The sequence below is a fragment of the Lygodium microphyllum genome, chromosome 9 (assembly GCF_053477565.2).
Source record: "Lygodium microphyllum isolate KBCC chromosome 9, Lygodium_microphyllum_v1.1.10, whole genome shotgun sequence".
Lineage (NCBI taxonomy): Eukaryota > Viridiplantae > Streptophyta > Polypodiopsida > Schizaeales > Lygodiaceae > Lygodium > Lygodium microphyllum.
Genome location: NC_141143.1, coordinates 56,851,730 through 56,869,895, shown reverse-complemented (window position 1 = coordinate 56,869,895; position 18,166 = coordinate 56,851,730). Strand labels below are relative to the sequence as shown.

Below are 18,166 nucleotides of genomic sequence, written 5' to 3'. Positions count from 1 at the left end.
AGAAGCACTCTCCATGATATGGTGCTCAACACAGTCTTTAGTCCTTGTGAGTGTTTCAATTTGCTCTTCAATCCATACATGCACTCGTGGTGGCGTTTGGGATTATAGGACTTGTTGAAACTCTAATTCCCTTTGAGCTAGCTTGTTCTTCAATGCCTCCTCTAAGTTGCATGCAAGTCCAATGTAATGCCTTGTAGTGCCAATTGTAAATTGTCTTGGGTAATTGTCATGTTGTGCCCCCATATGTCCTTAGTGCTATAGTGGGTCTCCTTTGATGAGAAGTCTACCAGCTAGCCAATCACAAAGTGCATATACAATATCTTTGCCAAATATAAGGGGGTGTTGGTATTGTCAAGAGGTTGGCCAAAAATGTTAAGAGCAATGAACGCAGCATTCTCCCTAATGCCATCATGGAGGCATTTGCTCACTTTCCATCGCTCTTTCTTTATCTTGGTGCTCGATCATGGCTAGACTATCTTGACCAACAATAATGGCCTTGTTAACCTACTTCCATTGCAAGTGACCTAGGTTGGTCCACTATGAGACTCGTTGGGTTGTACCTTATGCCTCCCTTCCATCTAGCATGGTTGTCAAACTATTTAGGCACTCATGCCTTTCGAGCATGCTCATTATGTGCTTTCTCTCTGTTGTGATTATCCTCATTCTCTCCCATTGTCAGTCTTCACCCTCAGCCATGTTCTCTTAAACATATAAATGTTTAGAATCACACTTTGATATATTGATATGAAGAAGTCTATTGATAAAGAGCAAACTGCAATCATAGCCCGAGAGACATGTTAGTGCAATGAGAGATAGGAAACAAGTTACCATAATGAGAGATAATTATAACTATAAACTTTGAGTTTTTATCAAATTACAAATGATGACTCTTTCATAATGAGTTATGATAGATAGAAAACAAGTTAATATAATGAAAACTTAGCATAACAAATGACAACTTAGCATAAAAGATGATGACTTTGCATAGCAAATGACAAATGAACACAATGAGATATAAAAGGTTGAGAGGTTAACATACCAAATGACAAGTTCAATTATTTTTTATAGAGTATAATGTTACAAAATATCGCCCTCCATTCAACGTATCTTTACATTCATGACTTTTAGAGACCCAAACATTGATAAAATCTTTTACAATGCTCAAAGAGGGATGGCACAAGGCTATTTAGAGAGTGAGCCAAAATAGGGCCAAGCTCTACAAGTAGTCTTTGCACCATTGTCCAAAACTCTACAAGGTACATGATGAGCTAGTCGACAATGTAGATATTAGACTCCTTACTATAGGTAGACTAGCATAGTGGCTTGTAGTTCTCAGGTGAAGTCCATGGTCGTCTTCTCCTTTCAAATTTCCCTTTTCATCACCGCTCTTTAATGACATGTGCCTCCATGTCACACAACCCAACATTCTAGTTGAGAGTTGGCCTCAACATACCAGAAATGTGCATTAGAACCCAATCAATGATATCCACCCTTATGGTGTTATCTCTAGTGAAGTGCAATACTATGTTGTTGGTGTGCAATTCCAAATGGATGATGTTGACACTATGCATAACTTTCATCCCATCAACAAGCACATGGATTATACTAGGCATGTTATCAATGACACCCAAGATTCTAGCTTTAATCCACTGTGAGAATCAAGAGTACGATGCTTGACCACTAGCTCACACACTAGACAAGCTCCCACTCTCCATACCAAGAATCTAAAAGTACATGTATTAGTGATTGTTGCCACATTCCCTCCTAGAGACTAGAGACAAAAATAAAGGATTTTTTCCACCAAGAAATAAGCTAGCCAATAATCAAATACATAATGAAGAGGCTGCCACCAAGCATGAGAGCTTGTGAATTTGTGCCACTTCAAAAAACCCTCTCTTAGAGCACAAGCAACCAAGGATACTCCAATTGTACTCCACTAGATGTGCCAAGATAAGAAAGCACCCTATTACTTTTTTCTTTTTGACTTTGCGGAAGACTATCTCCGAGGAACTTGCTAGTTTTGGCTTCATATCCCAAATGATCCTTTGCCTTTTGGGAAAAAGAGAGAGCACATTTGTTACTGTTATTGATATAGCCAGATCCTCTATGTTATGAAATGTCATCATGAAGTTACCAAAAAAGTAGTCCTCCTCTTTGAGGATAGTGTTTACTCAATTAACCAAGCATGCAATTTTTTGAAGTGTGGCTCCTCAATCCAAGTTTGGATTATAGCCATATATGAGTTTTTCAAAGTGTCTCCACAATTTGAATTTTAGGAACATATATTTGAAACATGTCATAATCTTGAACGAGCATTGAAAAGCAAGAGAAAAAATGCCTTAAAGGCCTAGAAATAGTAAGAATAAGAAGGAAAAAGGGTATTGATTCAAAGTAGAGTCTAAATTAGGGCCACAATACATTGCAAGCTCCTTATCTTTTAGTGGAAAGGAGATTGAAACACTTTATGGCTATATGTGTGCTCCACTTTCAGCATGTCTTTGATCAATGAGAACATAGAAGACACTGTTAGTCGCTTAGCTCTACTTGGCCCACTCGGTTGTATGTCTTTCAACATTAAATTTGTCACTAATATTACATAACTTTAATTGGCACATTCGTATGTGAGGCTAGGCTCTATTCTATGAGTCCATTAGTTCAATTCCTTTCTCCCTCTCTCTATTAGAGTTCCTTAGTGAGATCCCAAAAGATGGCTTTTAATCACTCAATAAGATGGCTAGAGATTGCCTTCTTAGGTGCTTTCTCAAAAGCGTACCATTTTGAAGTAGACAAACATGGAAATTTCAGGAGATATGCTACTATATTTGCTAGAGCTAAACAAACAGAGAACCTATAGATTATGCAGCATAAAATGGACAAGCTTTTGCACACAAGTTTTCACATCACCGAAGGCAATGTAGATGTACAAAAGATTAAGGTCCAAAAAGATCACTAGATTTGCAGGCTTAGCTACAAGTCAAATATACACACTAGCAATACACGAATGCCCAGTGCCCCCTATCAGTTCATTGTAGGAGGAATCCACAACTTGCAACTTAGCTACATTTTTCCAAGCTTGATGGTGTTCGCCCCAACCACTACCCATAAACTAGTGATGCGACTGCCTAACAATTGCACTCTTTCATGTTCCAAAACCATTACCCTCCATCTCATACACTAGTCACACTGCAAGAATTATGGCAATCCAAACCACTGATGAGGGGTTCTTGCAAGCTAAACCCCTGCTAAATAAACAGTGAAATAATAGACAGTCGGGGGTTCCTGGAAGCTAAACCACTGCTAGATAAACACCGTGAAAGCTTGTAAATCAGCTTTGGGTACACAGAAACCTCCTGGCTGGAATGGCCTGACAGTCTAACCCCTTTCATGTATATAAATGTAAGTACTTCTCTCCCAAACCAGTACACTGCCAAGAGCTTTGCCGAGGCGAGCCGCTAAAACAGACTGGAACTGCAACAGTCATTTCATTTCATATAAGCTCACACTCCGTAAATCTCTCAGCATGTTGTTTATATCTTACCAAAGCTCCAGCCTATTTAAAGGTGGCATGAAATCAAAAACCACTTTGGGTCAATCATTGCAAGATTCATATGGCATGCAATAAGCACATATTTACAGGTTTTCGGAAGTAGGCATAGAGGTTGCATGCTGTTACTACTGACTTTATGATGTGAAGTTGATATAACCTACGTACCAGAACTTCTCAGACCAAGGCCTTCCACGAGAACAACTAAGACCAAGGAGGCTTCTACTGATTTAACTCCCATCCTCTCACTCTAAGAGAGGTTTAACTACATATTTAAAACACACACCAGACCCCAACTGTCACACTCAACTGCACATGAAAGGAGTCTCTCTGCCAACCTCACTGCAACGGAAGCTTCTAACAGTTCAAGACAACAAAGTCTTTTCAAACAGTGCAATGATGAAAGTGATGGCAGTGTGCGATGATGAAAGTCTGTCTGCTAGCCATTCACTGTAAGCAATCATGTAGGTCCACCTGGCATCAGCCATACTGAGTTCACACAGCCAACAGTGTATCAATATTTGATCTCCATATTTAAAAAACATAACCATAGATTGTCACTCCACAACCTTGTGCAAGAAGAGTTGCAAGCATACATGAGTATTCCCGCAGACAAACCAAATCCATCTGAGAACAGCAGCATTACAGACAACCCCACCCAAGACAAAGATAAATACACCCGGAGAAACATTGAAATAAACCAAGTTCACATAGGCATATGGCATGGACTACAGCATCCTCCTTTACTTGAAATCACTCATGTAACACACTGACCAGATGTGTAAGTAAAATGCTTGAAGATAAAAACACAAAACAGACAGAAACAGCAGTCTATGGCAAGAAAAACAGTCGCCCTTCCACAGCTTGCCATACAGCTAAGGTTGCATATTATGACAGATATCACCACCTTGCTGTGTAGAGCAAAAGCCTAATAAAAAAGACAAAAGAACCCTCAAAGAAGAGTCAAATCAAGCAAAATACATGAGCATATGGTGAGAGTCTAAGTCTGGCAGACAAACATCTACACCCTTATGGACAATTTTAGGCACACAACTATCCACATCCAAACAATGCAATTGCCCCCTATAATCACACAGCTACTGTCAATTGCTTTCGAAAACTTTCACCACCTCACAGACAATCACAGATTAAGGTCAGATCATTGATAATAATGAGGCCGCATACAAGAATTTTCAAAAGTAAACATACATACATTTGAGAACTTTGGCACTGCAGAGGAGGGCATACAAGAAAGTTCCACACGAAGACCAATAAACTCTGCCCCAAAAGCCATGACAAACAAATAAGGCATGCATTCCCGACCAAATAATGCAGAGGCAAATGAAAAAGCTTCCTTATTACTTAAATATTTCATCAAGACTCCGGCCAACTTAACCTCTCAATCTCTGTACTCACAAAACCCATCCAAAGAAATTAGCAAACCAACACCAAATAAAGGGCAGATGTAAAGATTTCGTACACAAAAGCAGACTTCTTTACTTCTATTCGTAGACGAATCAGGGACAACTAATGCGTACAGACAAATCAGGGACAACTGATAGAGGGAGGACTTCCTCGACCACTGACAGACGCTAGAGGAAACACTGCAAGGCAACAGTGTCTCTTATTTAGGGACCTGACAGGCGGAGCAATCTCAGCCTATTGTTCCGGACAATACAACCATAAGAAAGACCCACAGGCACCACTCCTTGCAATTCACTGCCCTCCACGCAAACGCAGCACCAGGTGAAGGGTACTTTCCTTCTGGATGTTGTAATCTGCAAGGGTGCGTCCGTCTTCCAGCTGCTTGCCGGCAAAGATAAGCCTCTGTTGATCTGGGGGGATACCCTCCTTGTCCTGGATCTTGGCTTTAACGTTGTCGATTGTGTCTGAGCTCTCAACTTCCAGAGTGATGGTCTTGCCCGTGAGCGTTTTGACAAAAATCTGCATTCCACCACGCAACCTCAGGACAAGGTGAAGAGTGCTCTCCTTTTGGATGTTGTAGTCTGCGAGAGTGCGTCCATCTTCGAGTTGCTTGCCTGCAAAGATGAGCCTCTGCTGGTCAGGAGGGATACCCTCCTTGTCCTGGATTTTGGCCTTGACATTATCGATGGTATCAGAACTCTCAACTTCAAGAGTGATGGTCTTTCCAGTGAGGGTTTTAACAAAGATTTGCATGCCACCGCGCAGCCTGAGCACCAGGTGAAGGGTGCTCTCCTTCTGGATGTTGTAGTCCGCAAGGGTGCGGCCATCCTCGAGTTGCTTGCCGGCAAAGATGAGCCTCTGCTGATCAGGAGGGATGCCCTCCTTATCCTGGATCTTAGCCTTAACATTATCAATAGTGTCAGAGCTCTCAACTTCCAGGGTGATGGTCTTGCCGGTGAGGGTCTTCACGAAGATCTGCATGCCACCACGGAGCCGCAACACAAGGTGGAGGGTGCTCTCCTTCTGGATGTTGTAGTCGGCGAGGGTGCGGCCATCCTCGAGCTGCTTGCCGGCAAAGATGAGCCTCTGCTGGTCAGGGGGGATGCCTTCCTTGTCCTGGATCTTGGCCTTGACATTGTCGATGGTGTCGGAGCTCTCGACTTCGAGGGTGATGGTCTTGCCGGTGAGGGTCTTGACGAAGATCTGCATGTTGATGATAGATGGGAGACCGCTTCTGATGAAAGAGGGGAAGGGGGGAGGGGGGGGTGAGAGACACAGAGAAGCAGAACCCTAAAACAGAGAAGGGGCAGATGAAGATAAAGATGAAGACGAGATACGATGGGATTTTATTAGTTAGGCTAGACAGGCGAGACGAGAACGCAAAAGCGAGAGAAGGATGTGATGGGCCGGGAACGCCTATGTCGTGTTGCCCTTTTGGTCAGGAAGCTTCAGGGAAGGTCATCGAGTGCCGAGTCTTGGGGCTCATTCACACACAACGTCGGTTACCAAACATCAGCTTTTCCCAGTTGCGCGTCCGGATTCCGATTAATAGATTCACACATGAAGTCAGGACGTGTTGAAGCCACAAACAAACCATAATCTATATCACCACATGGCACAATGCCTCTTCTATTTTGATGTTCAATTGTTCGTTCGAGTATGTGTGTAATAGACCAAGCTCGCTAACTGCACTTCGTGGGGTTGGCATCATTGCAAAGCTCATGAGGTTATGCCTCGCTCACTTCGTATTTTGTGGGCAAAGAAGGAAAGAAATATGCGATAAGCAACTGTGCATAGTTGCTTCCCTTTGCTCACAAAAAAAAAACAAACAAACAACATACTTCACATGCAATAGATAGTGTGTTCTGCATGGACTGGTGTGTGTATTAGAGCTTGAATGTATGGCGAATTCTTAGATAATAAATGTAGGTTTTGTGTGATTTAAACAATTCATACTTTATATATTTTATCTTTCCTTATGATTTTTAGCTCTTATGTATGTGAAGGATACATAGTGATAAACATACATGTTAAGCTCTGTGTGTGTGTGTGTTATTCTACCACCTTGAGAGATAGGAGTAGGGAAGTATGGGGGATCTTGGCGCAAAGAGCCAAACTCTGGTGTATGCTCAAAGATCTTTTGAATACACACCCTGCATTGGTTGCAGGAGACTGGAACATGACCTGTCTTCCTACAGACCGCTCACATGGTTCAAGATGCATGCTTCAGGAAGAGATCGATGCGTGGGAAATGTTCAAGCTCAACTGTGAATTAAAGGATGTTGCCTGTCTGGCGCTAGGCACTACCTGCATCCCGTACACATGGCATAACCGACATACTGGTGATACCTGGTGAGCGAGTCGGCTTGACCGTTTCTATGCATCTCAGGGCACCTGGTGGATGTGTGGGAGAATTACCTACCGCACAATTATGGAAATTACTTCATCAGATCATTTGCCTATTCTAATTGCATGTCGTGTTGTCATCACAGGGAGGACGCAAGGGGGCCCTCCTCCATTTCGCCTCAATGTATCCTTCCTGGAGGATAAATATTTCCTGCAGAAAGTGGAGCAGGCTTGGACCAGGGCAAGAGACCCGGATCTGCCCCCAGATTTCAAATGGCAAAGATGTCTGTTTGATGTGACTAAGGTGGCAAAAGACCACGGGAGGAGACTGGCATCTAGGAGGAGGCGAGAAGGTGAAAGGGCTGTTAACGTACGGGAACAGCTTCTCAATGTAATAACCAACTGCCCTAACGACTCCTTTGCTCAAACTCTGCTGAAAGAAGAAGAGATATACTTGAAGGCTCAAGAATAGTATGCAGTGCAGACTGCGAAGGTGCTCCTAAGGGGTCAATGGGAGGTATATGGAGATGCCCCCAACTCTTTTTTCTTAAGTTCTCTCAAAGCCAAACAAAGAAAGGAGGTGATCGCTGCTATGAAAGATGAAGAAGGGAACATGCATACAGATGAGCACACAATAGCAAGAATTCTTGAAAAGCATCTAGCCTCCATTGCCGGCACAGAGCCTGATTTGCTGAGTGACTATGATGCAAAGGTAAGCAGCTTTCTAAAAGGAACAATTTCTCCTATCTCTGCTGAAGAAGCTTTATTGCTGGACGTTTACGCAGGAGGAAGTTCACCTTGCAGTATCCTGCATGAAAACTGGGAAGGCACCGGGACCTGATGGTCTGCCAACTGAACTTTTTCAAAAAATCTGGGAAATTTGTGGGCAAGATATGGTGAATATGATGAACTACATCAGGAAGACTGGTTGTATGCTCAGAGAAGCCAACCAGGGGTTAATCAAATTGGTCCCCAAGCCGCCTTCTCGCACTAAACCCTCCAACTGGCGACCATTATCCATGTTGAATTTCACCTATAAGGTGATGTCTAAAACACTGGCTCTTAGGATCAAGAGCCTTTTGGGAAGAATTGTCCATGTCAGACAATATGGATTTGTGAGTGGCAGGAAAATACAAGATGCTGTATTAAATTTAGTACTTTCAATTGACATGGCCCTTGTTCATAGCTTAGATTTTGTCTTAGTCAACATTGACTTAGACAAAGCCTATGACAAAGTCAATTGGGTGTTCATCAGGAAGGTTCTTGAAGCCTTTAAATTTGGGCCAACCTTTATCAGGATGATTACAGCACTCTTCATGAATGCTACAGCAGCCATCAGCATCAATGGTAAGTTAACCACACCTTTTCCTCTTAAGAGATCTATTAGGCAAGGTTGTCCGGTCGCCCCACTTCTGTTTGCATTAATCACAAATCCATTGCTCCATGCAATTGATAAGAAAGTCCAGGAAGGGTTTATTAAAGGCATGCCATTGCCAGATGGCACTTGCTCACCTTCACAGTTTTTTGCAGATGATAGCTCATTCCTAGTGGCCGCGGAGAAAGAGTCAGTTGATGCCCTTATGGACACCTTCAATGAGTTTGCTCTACTGTCTTCATCCATCATAAACAGGAGCAAGACTGAGTTTCTCCCTCTTAACTTGGAGGGACCCTAGGAGTGGATGCTTGGGTATGGCTTCAAGGTTATCACACCTGGTGAAGTGGTAAGGTATTTAGGAGCACCGATTGGTGTTGGTCTGACAACACGGCAAAGATTCCAATGGTATGGGGGCAAAATACAGGAGAAGGTCTCTAAGTGGTTTAGTGCCCCCCTCACATTGGCTGGAAAGCTCACAGTCATCAAGAATGTTCTTTCTTCTCTAACAGTTTATATGGCATCCTTGTTTTCCTTCAGCAAAGCATCTTGGGGCCTAATCGAGAAGCTATTAGGACAGTTTCTTTGGAGAAAGCCTAATGGTACCAGCATATCCCAGATTGGTTGGGATTATGTTACCACCAGGAGAGATGAAGGTGGTGCAGGGATTGAGCCTTTGATGGATAAAGCCAACAGACTCACTTTCAAACTGATTCTCAGGATGAATCAAGGGCAACAGTGGTCTGTCATTCTTGCCACATGGATAGAAGGTTCAGGATAGAGATGGGCTGGGGTAGCCTGGCATGTCTGAGACAGGATTGGCCCACGTCTTCATTTGTCTGCTCCTGCCCTCCACTGCTGGCATTAACAAGCTCTGCTGACAAACAACTGATAAAATGCCGTGACAGGAAGGATCATGCCCCTCTGTCCCCGACAATTGCTCTAACTCTGAGTGAAAAATGGCGGAAACATTGTCCACATGCATCACTCTGCACCTGGCAAAGGAGGATCCTCAAGGTTTGGCACATCACACCATCGTATCGTCTGAACTGCTTCAGATGGAGACTATTACTCAAAAAATTGCCACTTAGATCAAGGTTGACTAAGAGATTCTCTGTTTCCCCTCTATGTCCCCTCTGCAAGAGACATGAAGAGGATGAGAAGCATCTTTTCTGGGAATGCCCTGCAATTCAACCACCCACCACTGTGGCACAGAATGAGGAAATGGCTGAAAGGATTCAATCTCAGATTTGACTTTGGCTTTGCTACTATCTTTTTTGGAGACCATGGATCATTGGACGATGTTACCTGGCAACTAGTTATACTTTTGTCTACTGTGATTTTGAAAATCATTTGGCAAGAAAGGAACAACACTGTTTTTCAGAAGGCTTATCGACTCCTGACTGAAGATCAGCTAAAGGCAGAGGTTTCACTAGTTCTCAGAACATTGAAATCCACTCATTGGGTGTTCAAACTGTGTTGTAAGAAATTAGAAACTATGTCTTGAGCTCTTTTGTTTCTTGGCCGTAGCTAGCTGCACCCCCCCCCCCTTGAAATGGTGCTGTAAATATTTTTTTTACCTTTGAGAAATGGAAAGCGCATTACAAAAAAAAGTGTGGGGGATTTTACACACAATAATATCAATACTAATACTAATAAGGCATAATGAGACACTTGAAAGGGAATTGCATATTGCTAGTATGTTGAAATCGATTTTCATGTCCTTGAATGGAGGGATAATGCGACTATCCCCAAGCTGGACACAAAGCTAGGTTCTCTTCCCTATGAACCTAAAAATGTACATCTACAAAATGTCCCCCATGTTTGGGTTTTCCTGAGTTAAATGGGCCACTTCTAATGGCTATTGGGATGGATCTCATATACACAAGATTAAGATGTGTGTAGGTCGCACTTGAGTGTCATTGTCCTATAGAGCCACATTGTCAAGGTGTTGGATAGCCATCGAGTAACTAATCATTTGTTGGAATCATCCTCCTTCCCATCTTTTATCTCAACCTCACCTCCTTGTCCTCCATCATATGCCCCCATCATGTAGCATGGCCTCTCCTCCTATACAAACATGGGTATGAACTATCAAAGATTTGGAGGGTTGTAGGGGTGTGTGTGTGTTGGGGGGGGGGGGGGGGGGGGGGGGGGGGGGTGCCTGGGCGGCCAAATGTTGTCTAAAGAACATAACTATATTGTCTCTAATTGTTTAAAGAGATTTCCTTTGCAAGCTTTATCATTAATGACAACATGTATATGTAGTAGCAAGTGTAGATGTACTTCGAGTAAAGTACAGACATTAAACTCTACACTCAACAAATATGGAAGTCTTATAATATTTTGCACCCCTTGTTGCCACATATAATAAGTATAGAAAATTATGAAATTTATCAACATGAAGATGACATTACATTATATATATCTCAACTTCGTTCCAAAGTGACTTAGCTTCTCTACAATTCCAAAAGATATGGGTGATTGACTCCTTCCACGTCACAACTTTGTTCCAAGTGACCTAGCATCCCTGCAATTCCAAAAGCTATGGGTGATTGATCTTACCTTTAGTGGGGAGTCATTTGGTGACAATCCTCCAAAGTAGAAGGGTTCTCTCTCTCTCTCTCTCTCTCTCTCTCTCTCTCTCTATATATATATATATATATATATATATATATATATATATATATATATCCTTGTTCTCCAAACCAACCTAGCATCCCCACAATTTCAAAAGATATGGGTGGTTGACTCCTTTTGGTTGCCTACATATTGGGTAGCACACATTAATTGCTTTGAACCTAATGGGGAGTTATTTAGTGACAATCTTCCAAAGTAAGAGGGTTAAGGTGTTGGCTAGGAGTGGTATACCATGATCAATCATCTTTTTGCATAGACCTAATATGAAGATATCATCTTCAAACTTGCAAATGAGCTATCAAATTTCATTCAATGTTTATCATATGTACCAACAACAAGAGAAAATAAATGCAAACCATAAAAATTATAGTATCAAAACAATAATCAAGCTTCTTCTCTAAGGTAGAATTTAGAGACTAAAGTTTTAAATGCTTCAAGTGCATAGTTATGGTAGAAATCTAATCATTTGATGACAATCTTCCAAAGTAGGAGGTTAAGGTGTTGGCTAGGAGTGGCATGGCATGATTATTTCAAGGCTTACGCATAAGAAAAGCCTCTTTACATAAACATACCACCCTTAATCTCTCTTGTCAAGGGAATCAATTAAGCTCTTTCAGGGTCATGTGCCTTGAATGGGATAGGAATAGTGTACACATACTTCAACATGCAACTTGAAACTTGTGATGTTTTCATGATTATACCCTAAGGTACTCCATTTTATACATTGCAAGAGCTATTAAGGACTTATCAACTATATATCTTTCAATTGGAGCATGCAACTTGAAACTTGTGAAATTTTTAAAATTAAACCCTAATGCACTCCATTGTGTTAGTTGCAAGAGTAGCTAAGAACTTATATGTGATATGTCTTTTAGATGAACAATAATTTGGAATGGTGTGTTTCTTGGCAGTGTTAAAGATCTTTTCAATTGTTAACCTTGTTGAGGTTATTCCATTATGTACTTGCAATAATAGTTAGAAATTTATACATGAAAAAACTTTTAATGGCACACTCCAAGTTTGGAAAAGCATTATTCTTGGGAATGTCATTAAAGATATACACCAATAAGAAAATCTTAAGAACTTTCATCCAAAACACATCATATTTGTGTTACGTATTTTTGTGCCATAATTTATATCCCATTCATCTTTATTATCAAGCCATTACCATTAAAAATCTTTTTACAAATCTCATTGAAGAGACCTTAAAACTTGCAAAGGCACTCAAAATACATTCCATGCATATCACAAACCATCCTGGCCCTCTTACATAGATCCTTCCAAACATTCTTTTATTCTCCAATATCATTTCATAATATAGCATAAAAATGTGATCAATATCACATGATGATTGTACTACACACATCAAACCTCTTGCTCTCAAATACTAAGATAGTATAGTGGGTCACACATGGACTCTCTCTCACATAACCAAGTGACTTTATCAATAAAATAAACCATGATGGCAACATGACTTCTAACGATTTGAAGATGCAAGCTTGCTTTGTTGATTGATTGTATATGTTTTTGGCTTGTCAAGCCACACATGGGTGAGGCTATATGGCTTTGACACCATGATGCATTATTCTTGGTTCTAATGACAACCAAAAAAGACGGCATGGTAGAACCACCTTTACATGAATTGAGTTCAAAAAGGATATGTCCTTTGGCTAATGATACGATGGATGAAAAATACTTGGAGGTTGCGAAAGAGGTTGCACAAATTACCAAAAAACAACACAAGATCTTTTTCATGCATGCATTTATAGTTGTGAATTATTTCTTATCTCTTGCCTAGCATGGTTCTTATTTCCTACTTCTAGGTTACGGCTGGTACCATAGTTGTTAGGCCCACTCTTCTGAATACAAATGTTGGAATGTTAGGCCTACTCTTGCGAACACAAACTTTAAAATGGTCTGTCAAAGCTTGGCTTAAGTTCCTCATTACAAAGCTTAAAACAATGGTCACACTTAATAGAATTATCATTTTGCATTTCATCCTAGTCTAGCTCTTAGCTGCAAATGCATGAATCCAACTGGGCAAGCCTAAATGTCATACTAGGTTGTCATAGCCCTTGTACCATGTAAAGCATCCTCCATGCAACTCTAGTAAAAGTCGGCTCAATGGATGGAGTCATGAAAATAGACAAGAGGGAAGAGAGGTGAAGACCATGAGAAGATCATTCATGTGTGTGGCCAAAACTTCTTCTTCTTCTTCTCTTGTTTGAGAGTGAGGGATCGTGGAGAACAAGCTCCCCATCTTCTCTCTTCATCTTCTCTTCTCTTTTCTCGTGCGGCTATGGAGGATGGAGCTTGACGGAGAGGGCTTGAGTTTGCTTGAGCTTGCCGCAAGGATCGTGGAGCTACCGGAGTGCAAGAGAAAGGAGGGAACTCAATCGAGCATCAAGGTAAGCTCACTACACCTGTAAGGTAGGCATTGCACGTTGGCTATGTGAGAGGTAGCCATGGCCGCTCGGCTTGAAATTGTTGATCAATAAGCGGTTCGTAGGTCTTGGGGTAGAGCTCTGTAGCTCCCCTTCAACAGACATGCCATATGTACATCCAAGATGGAGCATCAAATGCATTCCAAAGGTGAGATCAAGCTCAAATGAAGATCCAGAACCAAAGACAAGCTCAATGTCGTATCCTGAATGTTAATACTTCATTGCATATCCCAAAGACATAGCCCGAAACCAATAGGCATAACCAAACTGGAGATAAAATAACATGTCAACCAAGATAGCATAAATCGTAACCAACAACAAAGTTTCCGCATCCAAATCAAGGCTCAATAGCTCTCAAATACCATATCCGGGCATAAACCATGATGACCAAGCATCAATACATCCAATAGGACACCCTAATGTCAATAAAGAGCATTATGCACAAGCTGTCCCTGATAAAACCTTGCTTGCCCGAACAATGTACATCAGTAAATCCCTACATAAATCAAGCTATGGAAGCTCAAACCAAGTCCCAAAGCATCTCAAAAGATTGGGCAAACATCCCCAAAGCATCTGGGCATCAAATACCAAGCCTTGGGAGCATCACATAAGCTAAAAGCATGACATTTTCTTGCTATAAATCAACTCAAATCTATTTCTGAAAACACTATGATCAGAAATGGGTAGATCTGACATTGTCATCGCATCTGAAGCATGACAAAATCCCAAGTTGGACTCTTATCTTGCCTAAATCGGGTTTCGGATGCTTGAGATATGAGAAAAAATGGGAATTTTGAGCCAGATTTTGAAACAGACGTAAAAAAACATGAGGTGCTACTGTGGGGACTGCTGGTCATGTTGAGGAAAAAGGGGCAAATGGGGGCATACAAGGTGCCCAATGAAGCCAAGGAACACCTCCAAAGAGCCTATGAGGGCTGGGGAGAGGTGGGAGATGAAATCTTACTTAGGGGGAAGAAGTCGATGGGGAAGACGAGGGAGGTGACAAAATGAAGCAGAGGAAGATGATGACGATGTAGAGGAGGGGAGGCCACATGGCGGCCTACCACCCCCCAGGCCACCTTCGCAAACTGCCGCCATGCATCTGTGAGTGGTGGAGACACCACCACTCCACCTTCTCCCCATGTTGCCCCCCAATAATACCCACCACTTCCCATTATATAACCCCCCCCTCCCCCCCCCCCCCCCCCCCCCCCATCATAAGGAGGAAGAGGGCCTTGATGCCCAGGCATGCTGAAGCGCGAGAGAGAGAGAGAGAGAGAGAGAGAGAGAGAGAGAGAGAGAGAGAGAGAGAGAGAGAGAGAGAGAGAGAGAGAGAGAGAGAGAGAGAGAGAGAGAGAGAGAGAGAGAGAGAGAGAGAGAGAGAGAGAGAGAGAGAGAGAGAGAGAGGAGGAAGAGGGCCTTGATTCCCCTCCTTAGAGGACGTCCACACGTGTTCTTTCCTTCCCCATTGCCCGCAAGCCTATACCCTTTTCGTGAAATTGTCCTCCACCCCGCAAGCTCAACTTTTTCCCAATTGGCTTTTGCTAATCGAGTACAAGGTGTGGAAGTCTTGTGTGATTTGCGTCTAAGGGAGACAAAGATCGAGAATGGCCCCCAAGTGAAAATTGTCACGCGCAGGTGGCAATCCCTCAACGAGCAATGGAGCCTCGGGCGAGGGCATCATTGCCAATCCAACTACGATACCGGTCACATAAGTAATGAATTTCCAAATTAAGAAGATGCTTGCTTTGATTCCCACATGAGATACGTTAGGCTCCGTACTATGCCTCGCTAGAATAGGTCATTGAAAAGGATAAATCTCATCTCAAATATTCGAAGATGAAGTTTGTAAAGTGCTTGTATCAAGGGAAGTTAATTGCACCTAGTTGCTATGCGCCAAATCCATGCATAACATAAGTAGCATATAAGACTCTAAAGTATTAAGCATCGATAAGTCTTTGACTAGTCTTCGCCTAGGACAATATTGTTTAGGGTTCGTAAGGTTACCCTAAGGCTTATGCACATAGATGATACATGCATGGGAAAGATTATATGAAACTTACATCGATGGTACATGAATTGATCTTGCATTAAAAGTCTTGCATCCATCCTATGAAGGTTTCGTATAAAAATAATAGACAAGGAGTTTACCTTGTGCTACCAAACCATGATTTGATTACAACTTGCACAATAATTCAGGGATTATTTTACATTGGAAGATAGTCTTGCATCGCTACTCGTTTGTCTCGCATTCTTTGCCTTAGGAGAAAAGAAGATAAAGTCAAGTTAAAATTTTACCTAGTATCGCTCTTTGATCCCAAAGGGGGAGAGCAAATATGCATTGGAAAGGTTATCACAACTATTCTTGCAATGTTTGGGAAAGAATACCATTGTTTTTTCTGGTTGATGGAACAACACCCTAAATGCTGTTACATTTAACTGATTTTTGGATTGTGGTTTGGATGATTATTCCAAGTGCTTGTGATTAATGATAAGTTCATGGCAGGGGTCTATGATGACAAGTTGCCATGGGAATAAAGGAATGTTTTCTTGGAAGATGACATTAGGTTGATTGCCTTGTTTGTTCTTGATTCTTAGCCGAATTAATTATTGAGAAAATGATATTTTGCATGGGTGGATCATCTCCAAGGTCACACCAGACTTTAACCCGAGAGGGCATTGCTCGATTCATAGGCCGAAGGTCGAGTGGTGAAACGGCTAACCACGAAAATTGTGTCTCACTCCTAGGCCGCTTGGGGTTAGGTGGAGTTCTCGACACCCCTTGCCTAGTCCAGAATGGAGTTGGAGACTACCGTGAGCCCAACGTCTGTGGCATTGGAAGATCCTATTGTAGATAATGGATGGAGTTTGTGGTGCCATGTGATTTGGACCAGGTACTTCTGCATGACAGAAATGATACATAATTTCTTGTGTATGGGCAGGAGACAAAGATTAATTAGAAAATAAGGTAAGGAACTTGTTTGTCAAAAGGATTATTTGCTTTTTTTTCGTGTCAGTGCTATACGTTACACAAACGAACCCTGTTCCATAAAAGGCTTAATTAAGGAAGCTGGTATTAAATGTCACACATAAATGTGATAGGACCTAATTAGATAACTAAAGAATGCCTACGGAGGGAAATGGGTGGGCAGAACCCTTGATGGGTCCGTCCTACAACAGGGTGGTCACAAAAAATTGGGAGGCTTCTCACAAGGCGACCCTTAGGAATTATTAGGTTAGAACCCAATGCATGGCGTTTTAGGGAACAGGAATGGGACTATGCCACCCTACAGGTAGAGGGGTTGAGCGGTGCATTCCCTCTCATTTCCCATTCTCCTTAAGCCAAGTGCGGCATGAATTTGCTTCGACTTGGGTATCTCTGCGTAAAGTAGAATGTCCAGGAATCGACACTTGAATGCTGTCAGGAGACCTTGACCATTAAGGACTCAAATTTCAGGTCGATCCTAGTGGGTTCGACTGCCGTCGCGAACGTTTCGTTGCGAGGCAGACTTGAGAAAACCTTGGCGAAAAACCTCGTAACATTCCATGGGAGTGCTGGGTGACGTCTTTTAGATTTGTCTCTCGCGATAGACCGCTAAAAATGTGCCTTGAGCCGATAGGCGGGCACATTACACATCCCCTTAACATGAACACAAGGGAGAACTATTGAAGGTGCTCATTCCCTCATGTAAGTGCCACCTGGCAACATACGCCTTTAAAATAAATTATTCAATCATTTCTATTACTCTTAGTGGAATTAAGAATAAATCACAATGCATGTGCATAAGAGAAATAACCAATAGAAGTTTGTTACCTTGAAAATGTATTGCTTTGTGAGTATAAACTAGTTTTGTCAAGAGTACACATATTCTTGGCCTATGATGCACAAGGTGTATGGTTATATGAGAGAGAAAAAAATGTGTAGAAGGAAAATTTGTGTAAACAACAGCCTTGTGTATTTATTTATGAATGGTCCCCTTGACAGATCCTAGCTAGTTCTATATCATTTTTTGTTTACAAAATTTCTCTGAAATAAATTTCTTTTATGAAATGCGAAAACGGTAGCTCTCTCTCATGGATATGTTTGCATTTTGTGTTTCATATGTTAGTTATGATGCAAATGTGTTGTCATGCATTTTGAAGGAAAGAACTAGTGTCATTCAAGTATCTCATGATACTCTATATTCTCTTCTTATGATTTTTACCAAGGTTTGTCAAATATATGCAAATCACTTCCATTGCATAGGCAATGTAAAGACATGTAGCAACTATGGCATACATCAAGCTAACAATTGTAGATGCGTAAGATCCTTGGCTATGTCAACCTTTTGCTTGTTTGACTTGGATTGCCCTAACTTTGAGTTTTTTTTTTGTTTTTTTTTTAGAGATTTCAAA

General features: G+C 41.7%; 1 protein-coding gene across 1 annotated transcript; it reads right to left on the bottom strand.

Annotated features, from left to right (window-relative positions):
• Nucleotides 1-5,010: 5,010 nt before the first annotated feature.
• LOC148031067 (polyubiquitin) lies at nucleotides 5,011-6,364 on the bottom strand. The gene has a single exon (XM_087684585.1). The coding sequence runs from the start codon at nucleotides 6,176-6,178 to the stop codon at nucleotides 5,261-5,263; it is 918 nt and encodes a 305-aa protein (XP_087540711.1). The 5' UTR covers nucleotides 6,179-6,364; the 3' UTR covers nucleotides 5,011-5,260.
• Nucleotides 6,365-18,166: the final 11,802 nt, after the last annotated feature.

Bases quoted from the DNA above. Each gene is read 5' to 3' on its own strand.
- LOC148031067 (XM_087684585.1), bottom strand. From the start codon at position 6,178: ATGCAGATCTTCGTCAAGACCCTCACCGGCAAGACCATCACCCTCGAA.